This window comes from Patella vulgata, chromosome 6 (assembly GCF_932274485.2).
Source record: "Patella vulgata chromosome 6, xgPatVulg1.2, whole genome shotgun sequence".
Lineage (NCBI taxonomy): Eukaryota > Metazoa > Mollusca > Gastropoda > Patellidae > Patella > Patella vulgata.
In genome coordinates this window covers 16,458,275-16,477,160 of record NC_065884.2, presented here as the reverse complement: position 1 = coordinate 16,477,160, position 18,886 = coordinate 16,458,275, and the positions used below count along the sequence as shown (strand labels likewise).

The following is an 18,886-nucleotide window of genomic DNA, read 5'->3' as shown; positions in this document are numbered from 1 at the left end:
GGGATGGCGTGCTACACCAATGCAGTGATTTTCTGTGATCTGATTTGAGGTTTTATATAATCCCCTTCCCACTCTAATAAAATAAATTGGAAATCTTCTGAAATCGCTTCTAAACTATCGCTTCAGTAATCTATAAGTATTGGTGGGTGTCGAAACGAGGCAATGCATGCTTGTTCGATACCTACCGACACCACTTCTTATTCAAGGAATTAACATAGCTGACTCACTTTTGTCCTGCTATTATAATTCTAGATTTTTTTAATATAATACCAATAATTCAATTTTGGGCGCAAAATGTTTCATTATTTTGAGAAAACGAATAATTAATCAACACTTTCCTATTATCTCTTTTGACGAGTCTTATTGTATCTAATCTGATGTAATGAGTGTGATGAGTACAGCTGTATTTTTGTGACTTGTAGAAAGAGACTATGCCAATAAGTCGACATCTCGACGTTAGGATAAAAATAACACGATGATACGACAGAGTTAAGTGTCGTATGATTGCGCCAATACTGTCGTGATGTCGTGTTGTCGCGTTATGAAAAGGGCGAGATTTAACATGGCCACTATCAGCCACCATAACAATGTATAATTTTATTCATCGATCTAAATGAAGGACGTCATACAGGACATATTTACTCATTGTGAAAAGTTTTATATTAGATTCAAGGCAGTTCAACCAAAACACCCTTGCAAAATATGTTGCCTTATACACGGGAGTGATAAAGATTTCCTTACTTGGGTGAGTATATGCTTATTGTAGAAACTGAGATTTGATGATATAACTTCTTTTACGTTTGCTTCAAATTCCCCTAAAAAAACATGTTAATCTCAAGATAAATACCCCATGCACCAAAAATCTATTTTAAGCCTCTTAGATTGTAATTATCGCCAGTCGCAGTCCAATTAAACTGAATATCAAGACCTAAATATATTCTTGGACTATCCCTTGCCTACTCTTTTTTCCACAGTTTAATCGTCTCACAATGATCTAACAACTCGAGTAAGCATAGTTACCCTGTAGGCGTTACGTGGGTGTTTTTCAGGGAGGCGGTATTTTTTTCCGAAAGCCTGAGTGACGCTACTGTCAATATATACCAAATAGGCCATACTTTTATAATCCCTGTTTACCCTTAGCAGAAAATGCTTGTCTGTGTGACAGACAGACCCATTTTAATAGTACGCTCCCCGTATGCTGATAAGTGTTAAAGTATGTAGCCTAATACCAAGGTTGTGGACCCTCTAGAGCTCAATTATTTTAATCCGATGTTGATAACACTTGCATTGTATGTTTTCAACCCATATTGGACCACAACTACCTAAATTATGGCCCCTGATTGTACGTAAAATCGGTGTTTTTTTGTTTGTTTTTTTTTTTTGGGGGGGGGGGTCTTAGCCTGTCCTCTGTCCATCTCTTGCAAAATGTGGGCATATCTCGCATGACAACCGCTTATTCTCTATGCGAACACAATACGAAGTAAACAAGAATCTGTCCTTGGGAAGGCCACACGACTCCTTGAAGCCCTCGCAACACCCTCACGGTGGCCTTATGGGGGGCAAAATGGAGACAACACGAAAATGAAACTTTGCAAGATCTTTCGGCATTTGTTTGGCATGCCAAATATTTTACCGCAGCCTTAAAAAACTTCACAGGCAGTCATACGATGGCTTAAGATGCCCTCAGGAATGGCCCGATGATATTACGATTAGAGCCGAATTTACTATCGAAGTGTAAATTTCGAGAGATGCGACTCCCAATATAGCATCTTCCTGAGTCAGTCCTGAGCAACTCTACAGTGCTATCGTGTGACCTTCGTATGTCCATTACTATACAAAATTCACAATTCCGTATTACCTTTGTGTGTGGTTCGGATGCCATCGTGTGACGTTCTGTGGGCTGTTGATTTGTTTCTGACCAAGTTTGGGTCCATCTTCGCACGAAATTCAAAAGTCCATATTCGTATGGCCATCTGGTGACGCCAGCATAAATAGAATTTGGAGAACTTTATAATAACCCTCTTAAACTGTCCTATTTATTTACCTTAGATTATTTTTGGTAACCGCATGCATTCATTTGTGGTCATCTGCCACCCACAAGGAAAGTCTCTGCAGCCATAAGAATCCAAATAGATTGCTTTTATTATCTTCTCTTAAATATCAATATGTTGGTGTTTAGCTTAGTAAAGTCTTTATGTCAATTTTAAGATGTGTATTATATGTTCTCAATGACACGGACCAAAGGTCATATTCACTTGCCACTGTGGGATACATTTTGAATTACAATTTCATTTATTTACTCTACATGATGATCAAAGAAGAGGGCGAAAATGGTGTTTAACGTCCCCACCACACAAACAAGGTCATTTCGGGACTAATATATGGTTCAAGCAGAGCGATAAGCCATTTGACTTTGGAACACAATAACTATCCTTCTAATTGAGGTAGTGGATGACTTGATGAAGTTCGAAGATGAGTAAGGGTAGGCAGTGATAAGCAAATTGATTGGCTGCTGCCTTGGGTGTGGTGTATAGTTTCATTACATCAGTACCTTGACTTAAAGCGATACTGAACATTTCTGCTCAGAGTATGCAGAGCAGTAAGCAATTTAATTGGTCGAGACTTTGGAACACAATACATCTTCTAATTGAGGTAGAATGTTCAAACTTGGTGTAGGTAGGCGTTCATTAGGTGAATGCCTTGACGGAGTTCAATGATTAACATTAAGCAGACCTAAGCAATTTCATTGGTCGATGCTTTGGGAAAAGATAACTTTGATACTAACTAGTGGGGAGTGGTGAAACGTATTGTATAGTTTCACTAACACGTACTTCAAATTATTGACTGGGTTTGATCGTAAACATTTTATGCTTAGAATAAGAGTGGGGTTGGATGGTCGGATGGTTAGCGCGTGGGCGCTGTATCATAAGGTATGTCTATAAGTCAACTGGCGTGGTTTCGATTCCCCGGTTGTACATGAAAAGGAGTAGGGTCGCCTGTCCAATCTCGTGGGTTTCTCCGGGTCCTCCGGTTTCCTCCCACTACGAGCAAGCGAATGACTTAAATAAAATTGAATATATCATGTTAGTCCGAAATGACCTAGTTTGTGTCAAGTGGACGTTAAACCCCGCCCCGCCCCCCCCCCCCTCTCTTGGACTAAGTATAAATAATCAGTTTGATTGCTCAATACTTTTGAAAAAGATAAGTGTGCATTTAATTAATATGTGTCATCTATTTATTTCGGGATTTCGGCGGGGGACACCAGCCTCACTATAGTGGGAACATAGCATTAAGACGGCTGTATTAACATCTTCTATTTCTATCGTAACACCCCACTGCTTTGCACGAATAAAATGAATAATCAAACCTTTTATGTCCCTGAAAGTCTTCACATGTGTAAAAATAAAATAGATATTTGAGTAACTTCCTTGTTGAATAAAATTTTAAAAAATAGAGTTGAGTAACTTCCTTATTGAATAAAACGAAATGGGGTTTAACGTCCTACTGTTCCGGGGGGGGGGGGGGCGGTTGGATGGCTGAATGGTTAGCGTGCGCGCGCTGTATCATAAAGTCTGTCATTGAGTCGACTGGCGTGGTTTCGAATCCCCGGTTGTACGTGACAAGGAGTAGGGTCGCCTGTCCAACCTCGTGGGTTTTCTCCGGGTCCTTTGGTTTCCTCCCACTGCTAAAGACCCCTACGCGCAAGCGAATTATGTAAATAAAATTAAACCATATGTTAGTCCCGAAATGACCTAGTTTGTGTCGAGTGGACGTTAAACCCCATTTCTCTCTCTCTCCCCTACTGTTCCGCTCCGATTGAGTTAATGAAGACGGGAATTGATGAAGTATGCAGATAGCAATATATAATATAAAGAAGACGGTGTGTGAAATTGTATATGTATGTATATACAACTGGCGGTAGTTTTTTCATTGATGTGCATAGCAGTAATTATATCTCATATCAACCTGTCATGAAGTCATCATAGGTTGATATATTCGGTTCATATCAACCGGGGGGGGGGGGCACGGTGGCTAGGTGGGTAAGGCGCTGGCTCGCTAGCCTGGAGGTCGGGTGTTCGATCCCTGCATTGGCCGAGAAAGTTCATCCCGATTTTCCGACGTGGTTTCCCCTTGTCAGTGATGCAGGCCGGAGGGCCTGACAAGGACAGCTGTCTAGTCCTTCGGATGAGACGAAAAACTGAGGTCCCGTGTAAACATTGGAATGCACGTAAAAGATCAATTGGCAGTTGGAATTCGATATAAGAGTAGGCGATAGTGCCGCTGCCCGGGCAAAATTTCCCTCATAGCACACTGTATGGCGTATGCCCGTCTTCATTAGCCCAGTATAGGAGCAGAATAGTAGGACGTTAAACCCCATTTCATTTCATTTCATATCAACCGTTGATATTCTTTGGACAAGTAACATTTTTTATTGACCGTTTGCAGCATTCAGCACCGAAATCGACAGCGTACTTATCGGCATATTTAGATCGGTTATCCATGTTAAAGATATCTTTTTTTTCGTCCACATTTCGATTATTTCTCCACACACTCTAAGACTTGAAAGTATTTATAGCCAAAGAGTTCCTTTGTAAAGTATTTTGGGGTACAGCCCACTTAACACAGTCTGTCAAATCCTTCTCAGAACATACCGAAAACCTTCACGGTTCACTGTCAGAATTATCGGAAAAGACTGCCTTTTGATCCAAATTTCTTCGGCCTTTGACGAGCAGCAGATCCGCGTCGGAATTTGCATTCACTTCTATTCCACCGTCGATCTTTTGGCTAAAATGAATTGATTATTCGTCTGATAACGTATTACTATCCATTTTGTTTTTGCTTTCATTTCAATTGCACTTATATCCACTCCAAAATGGCGACAGTATAAACAATGCATTCGCGTGATTGATTCGGTATTTTTCGTTATTTCTCGGAAACTATCGAGCAATTATCCAATCATTGTTGACTTTTAATGGAAGAATCCATTTACTTTACGGGTGATTAAAACTATGACGTTGTATATGTCGGATATAAACCTTCTCACTCTCGGATTGATATGATAGAGAACACTGGGTTCTCTATCATATCAACCTCGGGTAGTTCAATATCCTATACATATAACACCAACAATAATTATATGGTTGGTGTTATTCATGAAAAGTGTTTCATCGGTGTCCTCTGACCAAGATACGTCTAGAAATATCAGATAAATTTCTACATAAAATGGTCCCGTGATGCATCGGCGTACGGGCTCGATGAATGTTAGAGGAGTAGGGTGTGGGGGAATCTGCACTGCCCGAAAAAATTACAAATGGGTCGCAACGCATATAATGTAATATGAATGTATAAAAACTGATTTACATTCAATCGTTTTTGTCTTTACTCTAATTTCAAATCAGTTATGTTCGGTGAAATATGCCAGAAGTCTCAATCGAATGACAATCTCTAGCGTCTGGTTATTCCAGTCTACACCGATAGTGTTTATTACGCATGCCCTTCAGACAAGAATATGAGGTCACCGTTTGACATGACTTGTGGAATATATCTAGCCTCGTACTTCGAGTCCTTCTTACAAATGGCACAGAAACGCATTATGGTACACGTTTTATTTTTTCTTAAATATTGGATATCAGAGGCCTATATTTTCTCGGTAAGATCATAACATCAATGTTGATTCAAACTGACAAATAATTCGTGATTTCAATGTTGAAGACTTTGGATGATATTGAGTTAGAGCCTTAACTACCTTAAGCGACTTCAAAGTCTTGAATCGGTTTGCAACCGAAATCCCACTCTATGCCGACCTGAATTCCACCCATTCAATCAAACTGTATTCATATCTTTACAGATACTTATGGAAACTTTAAAGTGGACGTTTCTATTACTGGTCGTATATCCTGTTGAAACCATCACATTAAACTATGGTAAGGAAAGGGATATTAACTTGAAGGAGACGTCAGAAAATGGATTGGGGGATTTTATTGTATCCCAAAAGAAACAGAATTGGACTAGATGTGGAGACAATATGTGCCAGTGTAAAGGATACCAAGCACGCTGTGTAAATCATGGTCACCAACTGAATTATATTCCCAGATTTGAGAAAAACATAACAAAGCTTAATTTTACTAGTAATTATCTACCATTTATAGATAATGAAACTTTTACTAACGTTACCGAGTTTCAACTGATATTTTTGGTTTTAAGAAATACATCAATAAAAAACTGCACACGAAATGCATTTAATGGTCTGAAATCTTTACGATCTTTATTTATAAGAAATAATACCATTTCAAGTATGGAACTAATGGATTGTTTGTCTGGCATAACAAAAGATTTAAATCATCTTGATTTAGAATTTATATACTTAGATAAACCTTGGGATCTAGATTTAGACAAGATTATGACACATTCAAAGATCTCCAATTTACACTTACGGAGTATTGAAATACCACATTATAATCAGAGTAAATTGTCAACTTTAAAACATCTGGAGATCATCCAAATTTACAAATCCTCTATGAATACGGTTACTTTTGATTATTCGTCAACATTAAAGAAGTTAGAATTTGCTCATAACCAATTTTTCGAATTCCCAAAATTTTGTGTAAATGACTATGCGTATTTTCCACATCTTACTTATTTGAATTTAGGCCATAACAACATACAATCTATAAAGCCAGAACTACTCACTTGTTTGAAATTCCTCAAACAGTTTGAGATTGATAATAACCGCATTCATTTGATAGAGAGTAACACGTTTTTAAACTTACCAAAGCTTTTACTTGTATCAATTTCATACAATGGACCAGATATGGTTTTACAAGAATTTGCTTTTAATAGTTCATCCCTGAAAGAACTCTATCTAAATGACAACGACATGTATTTTGTTGATGGACAAAAGCACGTCAGTAAGGATGCTTTTAAATATTGCACTCAATTGGAAGTTTTAAGAGTATCATCGAATCACTTCGAGTTTACTACAAGTCAAATGTTCGAAGAAACATTCAGTACTCTGGTTAATTTAAGAATATTGTCACTAGCCCACGGCGGAGTTCAGTTTCTTCCAAGTTTTATTCCAAAATATCTGGGCAAATTGAAGACCTTGTGGCTTAGCCATAATAACATTATATATATACCGGAAGGTTATTTCATTAGTCTCCATTCCTTACAGAATGTACAATTAAATTCAAATAAAATAACCACAGTTAAACCAAATACATTTTCACTTCAATTTCTTAAAAAAGTTAAAAGCATTGATCTGTCTAACAATACGTTTTCTTGCACCTGTGAATTACTTTGGTTCATCAATTTTCTAAAAACAAGCCCCATCAGAAAACGTTTTATTCATTTTCCAAAAGAATACATCTGTGGTTCTCCCACAGTTTACAGTGGGAAGCAACTCTTACAAGTCAGACTTTCTGAACGTACATGCGCAATAACGTATCAGACCCGTTTAATTATTATATCTGTATCGGCAGGAATTCTTCTCTTAGTATTAACTATTTCTGTTGTTTACCGTTATCGATGGTATTTACGATATATATTATACATGGCACGATTTCAACACGTTCGCTACCAAAGACTTTTAAATGGTGGCGAGAATTATAATCATGATGTATATCTTAGTTCTTGTGATGCAGATTTTGATGACGTAATATATGATTACCTTGTACCTAGATTAGAGGTGGATATGGGTCTGCGACTTTATATCCCCCAAAGAGATGGACAGGGAAATAAAATTGATCAAATAATATCCAATATGGATGCCAGTCGTAAAATCATATTATTTATTTCTGATAAATATGTTGAAGACGGTTATTGTGAATTTGAAGCTAGTTATGCCTATAATAAGTATATTAATGAAAAGCGTGATTTAATGATTGTAGTAGTATTTAAGGAGCTTGGTGCCTTGAATGTAACAAAAACCATACATAAAATACTGGCTGTTGATAATTATATTAAATGGGGCTGGGATGAAGAAAGTGTGGAATTATTCTGGTTAAAGATAACGACTGCTATTAATAATATGGATGATCTAATACCTTAAAAGAATATGTTTAGATTAAAATTTAACTTAGTATGTAAAGTCTTTGTCTTTGAGTGTCCTTTACAGTATAACATTTAATATTTTTAAATATGATGATTTACTATAGCTATGTTATTCTATTTTTTTTATTTATTTTTTTTTTTTTTTGATATTCACTGTGTATATAGTTTCCCGAGGTATTGTAATTCATTTAATTATGACACGTTTAAGATTGTCGCTTTCCTTGATTGCCATTTACTATATTTTATAACATTATCTTAATAGACTATCGTTAGCTGTATAAATTTTGCTTATTCGCAAAACACTGAATGAATTAAATGGGGGATTAACATCCTATTGTTCTACACCAACCAGGCAGTTGAAGACGGGCATACGCCATGCAGTATGCTCCGGGAAAAATTCTGCTTCGACTGTAATTACATTAAAATTGCCAAATTTTAATTATGTGCACCCAACGTGTTCATGGGACCGAATATCATTACTAGATATATTATGATTAAAGTATTAATAAATGATTTGGTCATATATTTGTATTCAATATAATAATATACCTATTATTAAGATTTGGTTTGATTTTAATGTTTACTCTATATCTATTGTTATCTTAATTAATTTCTAAATAAAGCAAACTTAATTAATCAAAATATATGACCTGTTTTGTTTAGCTAGTTTTAAGGCCATGGTACGAATACTAGTAGATTTTGAATGTGAAAATGATAACAATAGTCTTATTTCTTATCAAGAGAAACATCAATAGAATGTCGGAAATACGTTGTAAGATAATATTTATTGACAGTTTCCTGTATGACGCCTGGGTCACAATCATATTTTTTCATAGTATGGTTCACCGAGACTGAAGCCGGCGGAAACATCAAGTTAGATCATAGTACCTCAACTGGGATTTAGCGGTCTACATTTCTGAACCGACGAAGACGGGCATACGCCATACAGTCTACTACAAGGAGAATTTTGTCTGGACAGCAGCACTACGGCCTACTCTTATTTTGATTTGCAACTGTCAATGGATCGATTACGTGCACGCCGACGTGTACACAGGTTCTGTCCCATCCGAACGACTAGATAGCTGTCCTCCCCAGGACCTCCATCCTGCATCACTGACAAGGGGGAACCGTTCTGGAAAATCCTGAGGTACTTTCTTGGCCAACACCGGGTGCAAACCGGAGATCTGGATAGCGAGTCGATGTACTTAGTGAGCCACCGCGGCTCACGCCTCAATTGGGAGTTAAGTTAATCATAGTGGATGGGGTCAATCTCAGATTCCCTTGTACCAATTATGAAGATATCTTAACGGCGGTTCTCGGTAGAGCCGCCTCTCGTTAGGCATCATGTAGCGTTTCAGAAGTAAGGTTTGGGTTCAAGACTCATGGAACTCATCTGGCGCGTCTAGACATCATTCAGAGTTATATCCGAAATTAAAATTCAATATTGGTCCATTTCAATCAATATTGTTGTTATTTTTTCCAACAAGATTGGGTGTCGCTATTTACTTTTCATATATACCAAATAGTTCATACTTATTGGAAATAACTGCACTATAAGTATAAATAATTTCGCGGAAATGTATCCTTAAATAGATTTTGATGAAGTTTATGATAGCTCTTTATATTGTCTTATTCCACCTCCTAGGATTAACTTTTGCAACGTTATGCTTTCATTTGCGGTCATCTTCCACTCAGAAGGAAAGTCCCAGCGAGACATATCCCAATAAACTGCTTTTATGTTAAGTTATGTATTATATGTCTATCAACGACGCAGATCACAGGTCATATTTATGTCCTCAGTGGCCTTCTTTTTTTGTATTCTGTTGATTTATAGCATGCAAAGCTACTATATCGTAAACAAATGCATTTTGATCTACTTGTTCATATATTTTACTAACCTCCTCTTTATATCGTGGAGTGTCGTGTGTCAATGTTATACCACTTACCTTTGGACAACTGAAATCAACTGAATGGAATATGTAACAATTGCAGAAGTGAATATAATCATTGATTGATATGTATATATTCCAACTTATATAATTTCCAATACAAATTCAGATATCTACTAAATAAAAATATAGTTTCCAGTATGAATAGCAGTAGTCCCATGGTCACTTATATTGGATGGTAGCCACCACAGAATGGCCACCGAAGGTGCCAACGTGATTCAAGAGTCAAATTGAGGGAACATATAAATGCATAATATATGACATGATTTGTAGTAACATCACCCTCGAATTAACTAGTCCGGTAATTACTGTCTGTAATATGGTTAAACTTATCGACAAACCTGGAATTGTCATTCCTTTACCTTTCTTTGTCGACCTTTAACGCCTTCAAATCTTTCGACACTTGCAAATTTCTCAGAACATAAACATTACCACCGCACCTACGTAAAATGGGACAATCGCGCATGATGTAGGAGTGTAAGGGTATTCCACAAATCGGGTGCATTCAATTAATGATGTCTAGTGAAGAGAGAATTCGCTCGTTTGTTTTGCGGCTGTATTACTTATTTTCGATTACTTTCAGAGCTGTTTCTAAACGTTTCTTGCAGAATAAATACATTGGTGTGTGTGGTGGGGCGGGTATTTTTAATATACCTTACAAATATTCATAGTATTGCATGTCTTCCAAAATGTTCCTCACAGTATGCTACACTTATTGTCAGCGTTAGATGGCATGGTAACCTTTCGGGTAAAATGTACTTGCACACATTTTGCAAGAGGTGGACAGAAAACAAGCTACGAAAAAGCGATGTTTCGTATAATTTGGTACCATAATCTAGAAATTTAGAGCCCGATACGCGCAAGTATTGAAAGGAACCCAGACCTTTGGGATACAGACATATATTTTGAGCTTCATAAAAATCGGATAAAAATTGTGACATCTACAGGGCCCACAACGTTTAAGCATATATTTTTACACTGTTTGCTTACTAGGCGGGGCCATTTTATCGGGCTGTTTCTGTCCTATTTTCACGCAATTCGACCTCAACAGTCATTAGGGTGAAACAGTTTAAAATCGAAAAAATAACTATGCCTTTAGAGGGGCCACAAGCCCAACATGCCATTTTTCTTACCATCAGGGGACGTCATCCACGAAATTACCGACTGATATCTGCGACTATCCAAGATCTTTAAGATATAAACGTATACTCTTCAAAAAAAAAGTAGGGGATATTCAGTAACAATATAAAACTGCGCAAATGCACTGCTGTTTTTATTAGAGGTAACCAGTGTATGTTAATAACATGCCAATTGCCTACACATGAACATAAACAGTTCATATGGGCGGCTTATCTGACGGTCCCATTTCACTCGCAAAGAGATACACTGTCAAAAGTGAAAATGGACGTTTTTGATTTTGTCTTAATAATGAGTAATTGCTCCACCAATCTTCAGACATTCAGCAATTCGTCGTGGCATGCTTCTAATCAACCGTTCAATCACGATTTGAAGCAATCTGACCAACTCCTCTTGCAGTGCCACGGCCAATTCTTGCAGTGTTGTCGATTGACGTTGACGAACACGTCTCCCGATCAAATTAAATGTAACACACTAAAGCAAAGATACTCTAAACAGTAAATCTTATGAAAAAACCGATAGGAAAGCAAACATAGATAGGATAAACCAGCAAGCGACAGTTTTCATCAACCCTTCCTTGAAGTGTCAAATTTGACAATGAACCCCTCCCACGTGTATGGCGCTATTGCGTGTCGCACATGCAGCTCAGTAGTTCTGTTTGGGGCGATAAGTTCTTCATCTGTGAACATACTCTCAAAACATGTCAAGTGTCCATGACTATTTATCATATCACAACCTGCATAGGTATTTGCATTTCAATCTCCCCTACTTTTTTGAAGAGTATATATTTTAAGTTCCATCAAAATCGGATAAAAATTGTGACCACCGGAGGGTCCACAACCTTGGCGTTGCATACTTGTACACTATTAGCGTACGGTGCGCGGCCATTTTATCGGGCAGTTTCGGTCCGAATTTCATGAAATTCGAATTCAACCGTAATTGTGCTGTAATATTTGAACGGAGTTTAAAATCGGATATAAACTTGTGACCTCTAGAGTGGCCACAAGCTAAAAATATGATTTTTTGTATAATCAGATAGTCCATGAGAAGTTACAATCCGATACATGCCCATATCGACACGAATCGAGATCTGTGGGAGATAAACCTATATTTCAAGTTTCGTCAAAATCGAATAGAAACTATGACCTGTAGATGGACAGGGGCGACGACAATATACGTCCACATGAAAATGCGGGCATATACAAAATCCCCTATCCTTAAGCTAGATAGACAATGTTAGAGTTCCATAGTGCTAGACATTAATGTTTTTTTAATCGATAAGTTATCATTTAGACTAATTTCGAACCACGTTTTGAACCCCCACACCACTATAAAATTACACGCCAATTTTCGGCATTGCATCATAAACGCAAAAGCGAAAAAGACGAATATTAATGTTTTACTAATGATCATCACTGATATCATCATAAACAAATATACCGCCAATCTTAAATCGAAAATAGTCACTTTGTTTTCCGTAGTATTTGTGTATGATTAATTTTATGTTTCCTGATCTTTATTAATCACTTTTCAACTAAATATCTGCTAATTAAATGTGGCCAGCTTGTTCAACGCTATTGTAGCCAGAAAGCTCAAGTATTCCCGTGTTCGTAAACAGATTGGCGATTTCTACTGGGTTAGAACTTTAGTATAGCCAGAAAGCTCAAGTATCCGCTTGTTCGTAAAACCATTCATAATATTTCTAGAATACTATTATATTTATATTTCTGTCTTTACAGATACTGATGGCAACTTTTAAGTGGATGTTTCTGTTACTGGTCGTATGTCCTGTTCATACCATCACATTAAACCATGATAAGGAAATGGATATCAACTTGAAGGAGACGTCAGAAGATGGATTGGGGGATTTTATTCTATCCCCGAAGAAACAGAATTGGACGAGATGTGGAGACAATATGTGCCAGTGTAAAGGATACCAAGCACGATGTGTAAATCATGGTCACCAACTGAATTATATTCCCAGATTTGAACAAAACATAACAAAGCTTAATTTTACTAGTAATTATCTACCATATATAGACAATGAAACTTTTACTAACGTTACCGAGTTTCAGTTGATATTTTTGGTTTTAAGGAATAGCTCAATACATAACTGCACACGAAATGCATTTAATGGTCTGAAATCTTTACGATCTTTATTTATAAGAAATAATACCATTTCAAGTATGGAATTAATGGATTGTTTGTCTGGCATAACAAAAGATTTAAAAGATCTGGATTTAGAATTTATAGACTTAGAGAAGTCTTGGGATCTAGATTTAGACAGGATTATGACACATTCAAAGATCACCAATTTACACTTACGGAATATTAAAATAACACATTATAATCAGAGTAAATTGTCAACTTTAAAACATCTGAAGGTAATCCAAATTTTCAAATCTTCTATGAATACGGCTACTTTTGATAATTCGTCAACATTAAAGACGTTAGAATTTCCTCATAACCAATTTTTCGAATTCCCAACATTTTGTGTAAATGGCTATGCGTATTTTCCACATCTTACTTATTTGGATTTAGGCCATAACAACATAAAGTCTATAAAGCCAGAACTGTTTACTTGTATGAAATTCCTTACACAGTTTTATATTGATAATAATCATATACATTTGATAGAGAGTAACACGTTTTCAAACTTACCAAAGCTTTATCTTGTATCAATTTCATACAATGGACCAGATATGGCTTTACAAGAATTTGCTTTTAATAGTTCATCCCTGAAAAAACTCTATCTATATGACAACGACATGTATTTTGTTAATAAACTAAAGTACGTCAGTAAGGATGCTTTCAAAAACTGCACACATTTGGAAGCTTTAATGTTATCATCGAACCACTTCGAGTTTACTACACATCAAATGTTCGAAGAAATGTTCAGTACTCTGGCCAATTTAAAAAATCTGTCACTAGCCCACGGCGGAGTTCAGTTACTTCCACGTTTTATTCCAAAATATCTTGATAAATTAGTGGAGTTATTGCTTGGCCATAATAACATTATATATATACCGGAGGGCTATTTCAATAATCTCAATTCTCTACAAAAAATAGAAATATATTCAAATAAAATCACCACAGTTAAACCAAATACATTTTCACTTCAATTTCTTAAACAAGTGAAAGGCATTGATCTTTCTAACAATCCGTTTTCTTGCTCCTGTGAATTACTTTGGTTCATCAATTTTCTAAAAACAAGCCCCATCAGAAAACGTTTTATTCGTTTTCCAAAAGAATACATCTGTGGTTCTCCCACAGTTTACAGTGGGAAGCAACTCTTACAGGTCAGGCTTTCTGAACGCACATGCGCAATAACGTATCAGGCCCGTTTAATTATTATATCTGTATCGGCAGGAATTCTTCTCTTACTTTTTACTATTTCTGTTGTTTACCGTTATCGATGGTATTTACGATATATATTATACATGGCACGATTTCAACACGTTCGCTACCAAAGACTTTTAAATGGTGGCGGGAATTATAATTATGATGTATATCTTAGTTCTTGTGATGCAGATTTTGATGACGTAATATATGATGTCCTTGTACCTAGATTACAAGAGGATATGGGTCTGCGACTTTATATCCCTCAAAGAGATGGGCAGGGAAATAAAATTGATCAAATAATATCCAATATGGATGCCAGTCGTAAAGTCATATTATTTATATCTGATAAATATGTTGAAGACGGTTATTGTGAATTTGAAGCTAGTTTTGCCTATGATAAGTATATCAATGAAAAGCGAGATTTAATGATTGTAGTAGTGTTTAAGGAGCTTGGTGCCTTGAATGTAACAAAAACCATACATAAAATACTGGCTGTTGATAATTATATTAAATGGGGCTGGGATGAAGAAAGTGTGGAATTATTCTGGTTAAAGATAACTACTGCTATTAATAATATGGATGATCTAATGCCTTAAAAGTAAAGCCTCTGATAGAAAACTTATCAGAATATGGTCAGATATAAAATTTAACTTAGTATGTCCTTTACAGTATACAGTATTCCATTGTGTGTGTGGTTTTTTTTTTTTTTTTGCTTTTTTGTTGGTTTTTTTTTTGTTTTTTTTTAAATAGGATTATTTTCTAGCTATGTTATATTTTGTATGCTAAAGGGATATTCACTGTGTATATAGTTTCCCGAGGCATCATAATTCATTTAATTATGAATGGGTTAAGATTGTCGCTTTCTTTGCTTGCCATTTACTATATTTTATAACATTATCTTAATAGACTATCGTTAGCTGTATAAATTTTGTTTATTCGTAAAACACTGAATGAATTAAATGGGGGATTAACATCCTATTGTTCTGCCCCAACCAGACTATCGAAGAAGGGCATACGCCATGCAGTATGCTCTAAAGGAAATTCTGCCTGGACAGTTATTGCAATCCAAGTGCCAAATTGTAATTAAGTGCAAATTGTATTTATGATCAAAGTATTAATAATTTGTTTTCGATATTTAATGATTTGGTTTGATATTTTTATTTAATATATACCTATTATTAAGATTTGGTTTAATTTTCATTTTTACGCTATATCTATTGTTATCTTAATTAATTTCTAAATAAAGCAATCTTAATTAATCAAAATGTATGTTTTTATTTCTTTAGGTAGTTTTAAGGCCATTAATTAATCAAAATATATGATCTTATTTCTTTAGTTAGTTTTACGGCCATGATACGATTAATAGTAGATTATAAATACATAAAAAAAAGATTACGACAGTCTTATTTATTATCCAGAAAAACCCACCCGCCAGCAAGATGTCCGATAAACGTTGTAAAACAATATTAACTGACAGATGTCTGTATGACGGCTGGATTACAATTATAAAAAATGATTCACCGAAACTGAAGCCGACGGAAACACCAAGTTAGATCATACTACCTCAATTAGAAATGACTGTCAGCTATAAGGGAAATCTTCCCGGACAGCAGCGCTACGGCCTACTCCTATTTCAAATTGCAACTCTCAGGGGATCGTGTACGTTCACGCCGACGTGTACACGAGTTTTCATTCCATCCAAACTTACAAGGGAGAATCGTTCTGGAAAATCCTGAGGTACTTTCTCGGCCAACACCGGTTGCAAACCGGAGATCTGGATAGTGAGCCAACGTCTTAATCGCTGAACCACCGCGGCTCACAACGCATTTGGAAGAAAAGTTAATTATTGTTTTTAAATCAAGTACATATAGTACATGGTTGGTCCCTGGGATCAATCTCAGATTCCATTGTACCAATTATGACGATATCTTGGCGATTCCCCCTAGTGCCGCCTCTCGTTATAAGCTGAGATAGGCAACATGCGGCGTTTCAGAAGTTAGGTTTGTGTTCATAGAAAGACATCATTCAGGGTTCTTAGATGCATGTTACATATCAACACAGGATCAAAAGGACATTTACTGCTTAGGTTAAGCAAAGATACAGGGTCGTCGTAACTGGGCATTTGCCTTTGGTATCACACGAACATATTAGCCTCTTGCTAATCTATACTGTACCATCTTTACCTGTATGGTTTACCGACTGCATATTACTTATTTGTTGAAATTTTTGTGTCATTCAAGGCTCATGTGATATTGACCAAACATTTGATTTTATTAATCTTTGCTTTACAGCATGATTTTCAATGTGTATACACGAATTTTGATGAAAGTACCAGTATAATAAATATAATGTTTAATCTTATCGACCATTTACATTTGTAGGCGCCCACATTTCTGTTGTCACCCTCTCCATCGGTTCGACCGTCAACAATTGTCAACGCGATAAAAACTACAGGTTTTGTCGGATTTTTTTTTCAAATTCAGAGTGAAGCATTGTGGTCATAAGAGGACGAATCAAAGCGATATTCAGCTTCCCACGACGTTTCATACTAGAGATTTAGCTATTTAAAACGTTGTGAATGCGATAGTTCTTAGCGGGATGTTTTTTTTAATTTGGTGAAGAGTATTCGGGATAACCCGCATTGATTTTCAGCGTTCCGTGACTATTTGCCCCAGATTTATCCCCCTTTTCTAATTGAGTGGGAAGTATCAGGGTCATGAGAATCTGAACCCTAATAATTTGCAACGTTCCGCGACTTTAATTTCTGGAGTTATCCCCCTTTGCTGAAAACCTCGTGAACTTGATAGGGGCTACAGCTTTAACTGATTATTTTCAAATTTGGTGGAAAGCCGTGGAGTTATGCGAAAACAAACCCTACCGATATTCAGTGTTCTTCGATTTTATGTTCAAGAGTTAAACCATTATTGGTGTACAGCATTGCCACCATAAGAGGAAAAATCCTATGGATATTCTGCTATCTGTGACTTTCCGTTCCAGAGTTTACCCTCATCCTAGCCGATATATCAAATTCACCCAACACCCAACTTTTCCTTTCTAATAAGCTGCTGTCGAGACATTGCTGCTGTGTGGGCATATTTACTGGGTTTTGTGTGGCTATCTTTATTCCTGTGAGTGGTTGTGTAGGTATAGGGCCCACTACCTCAAATCCGAAGCAGATGTTCACTAAAATATCAAATTACAGTAAGTTCGTAAATATAGCTATCTGATGGAGGGGTCGTGTTATTAGTTTGATGATAACACTTTTCATGTTTAAACCGATTTGTCATACAATGCGTTTTGTAATACGCCCAGATATTAATGTGAACGTATATTGTAATCACCCCTTTCCACCCGTCGATCCGTTTATATGTGTTTTCAACGTTAAATAGGCTACAGTTTACATATTTCACCGAACTCGCCATACTTCTTGTAATTGTAATAGTTTTTATTGGATTTTTATAAAACTTTAAGGAAACAAAAAATGGCCACACTACTGGTAATGATTGTCGGTACACGTGAGGTTAAAGTTGGCCCCGAATATGTCTGTCAGCACGATAGGGGCCGCAGTTTTCATCAAATTGTTATGACACGACAGGGATCTATATGTCTTTTCGGTGAAATCAGATTAGTATTTGTAGAGCTTTTGGCGAAAACTATCAAACCCACATTTTGTGTCTTGAATGTTTCTCCGAATTTTTTTAAACGTGTTTGAACACCTTGTGAACGCCATAGCGGCTACAGAGATTCTAACGTTGTGGAGCATTGTGGTGATGAGATGATGAACCCTATCTATATTCTGGAAGCACCGCTCCCTTTTTCCGAAAACGTTGTGACCGAGAGTCTAGTTGGTAAATGATTCTTTTCAAATTTTAGGACGAACTCTATCGATATTCATAGTTTAAGTTGATGACTTTCCGCGTTTCCTGCTATTTTAGCACCCGAAAGCGGAAAATGTATGTATTTATATCGTTTTTCAACCTTAATCCCAAGCAATGCTCATTTGAACTCAAATCAATCAGACAGAATGTTGCATTCACAAAATTTCACTTTCCCAAAACTAATGAGCCGAATAATAACGAATTCAGATAACAGATAAAAAAAATGTCTCGCTTAAAGCAGAGTGACTACGTTAAAGTGGCGCTAGACTCTTTATTACATTGATTTTTATCCTTTTATCAAATAAAAATAATTTCCGATTCACAAACAATGTGACCGGCCGCAGCTAAATGAGTCGGAATGCGCGTGAATCAATAATGAGATAAAGACAAAATAAGTGAAAATATTGATTTTGATCGAAATTGAGATTTTCACAAAAATGAGTCTATAAATATACTATCTATCGACACAAAAGATCAAAATAGCAATAAAACATTTTAAAACACCTGTATTTGAACGTTTTGTAAGAGTAT

General features: G+C 36.4%; 2 protein-coding genes across 2 annotated transcripts; both read left to right on the top strand.

The window, feature by feature from the left end:
• Positions 1-398: 398 nt before the first annotated feature.
• LOC126823653 (toll-like receptor 7) lies at positions 399-8,543 on the top strand. The gene is made up of 2 exons (XM_050552617.2): positions 399-745; positions 5,849-8,543. The coding sequence occupies exons 1-2, from the start codon at positions 614-616 to the stop codon at positions 8,045-8,047; spliced, it is 2,331 nt and encodes a 776-aa protein (XP_050408574.1). The 5' UTR covers positions 399-613; the 3' UTR covers positions 8,048-8,543.
• Positions 8,544-12,713: 4,170 nt separating this feature from the next.
• LOC126823655 (toll-like receptor 13) lies at positions 12,714-15,717 on the top strand. The gene is made up of 2 exons (XM_050552619.2): positions 12,714-12,771; positions 12,875-15,717. The coding sequence occupies exon 2, from the start codon at positions 12,881-12,883 to the stop codon at positions 15,071-15,073; it is 2,193 nt and encodes a 730-aa protein (XP_050408576.1). The 5' UTR covers positions 12,714-12,771; positions 12,875-12,880; the 3' UTR covers positions 15,074-15,717.
• The last annotated feature ends 3,169 nt before the right edge of the window (positions 15,718-18,886 follow it).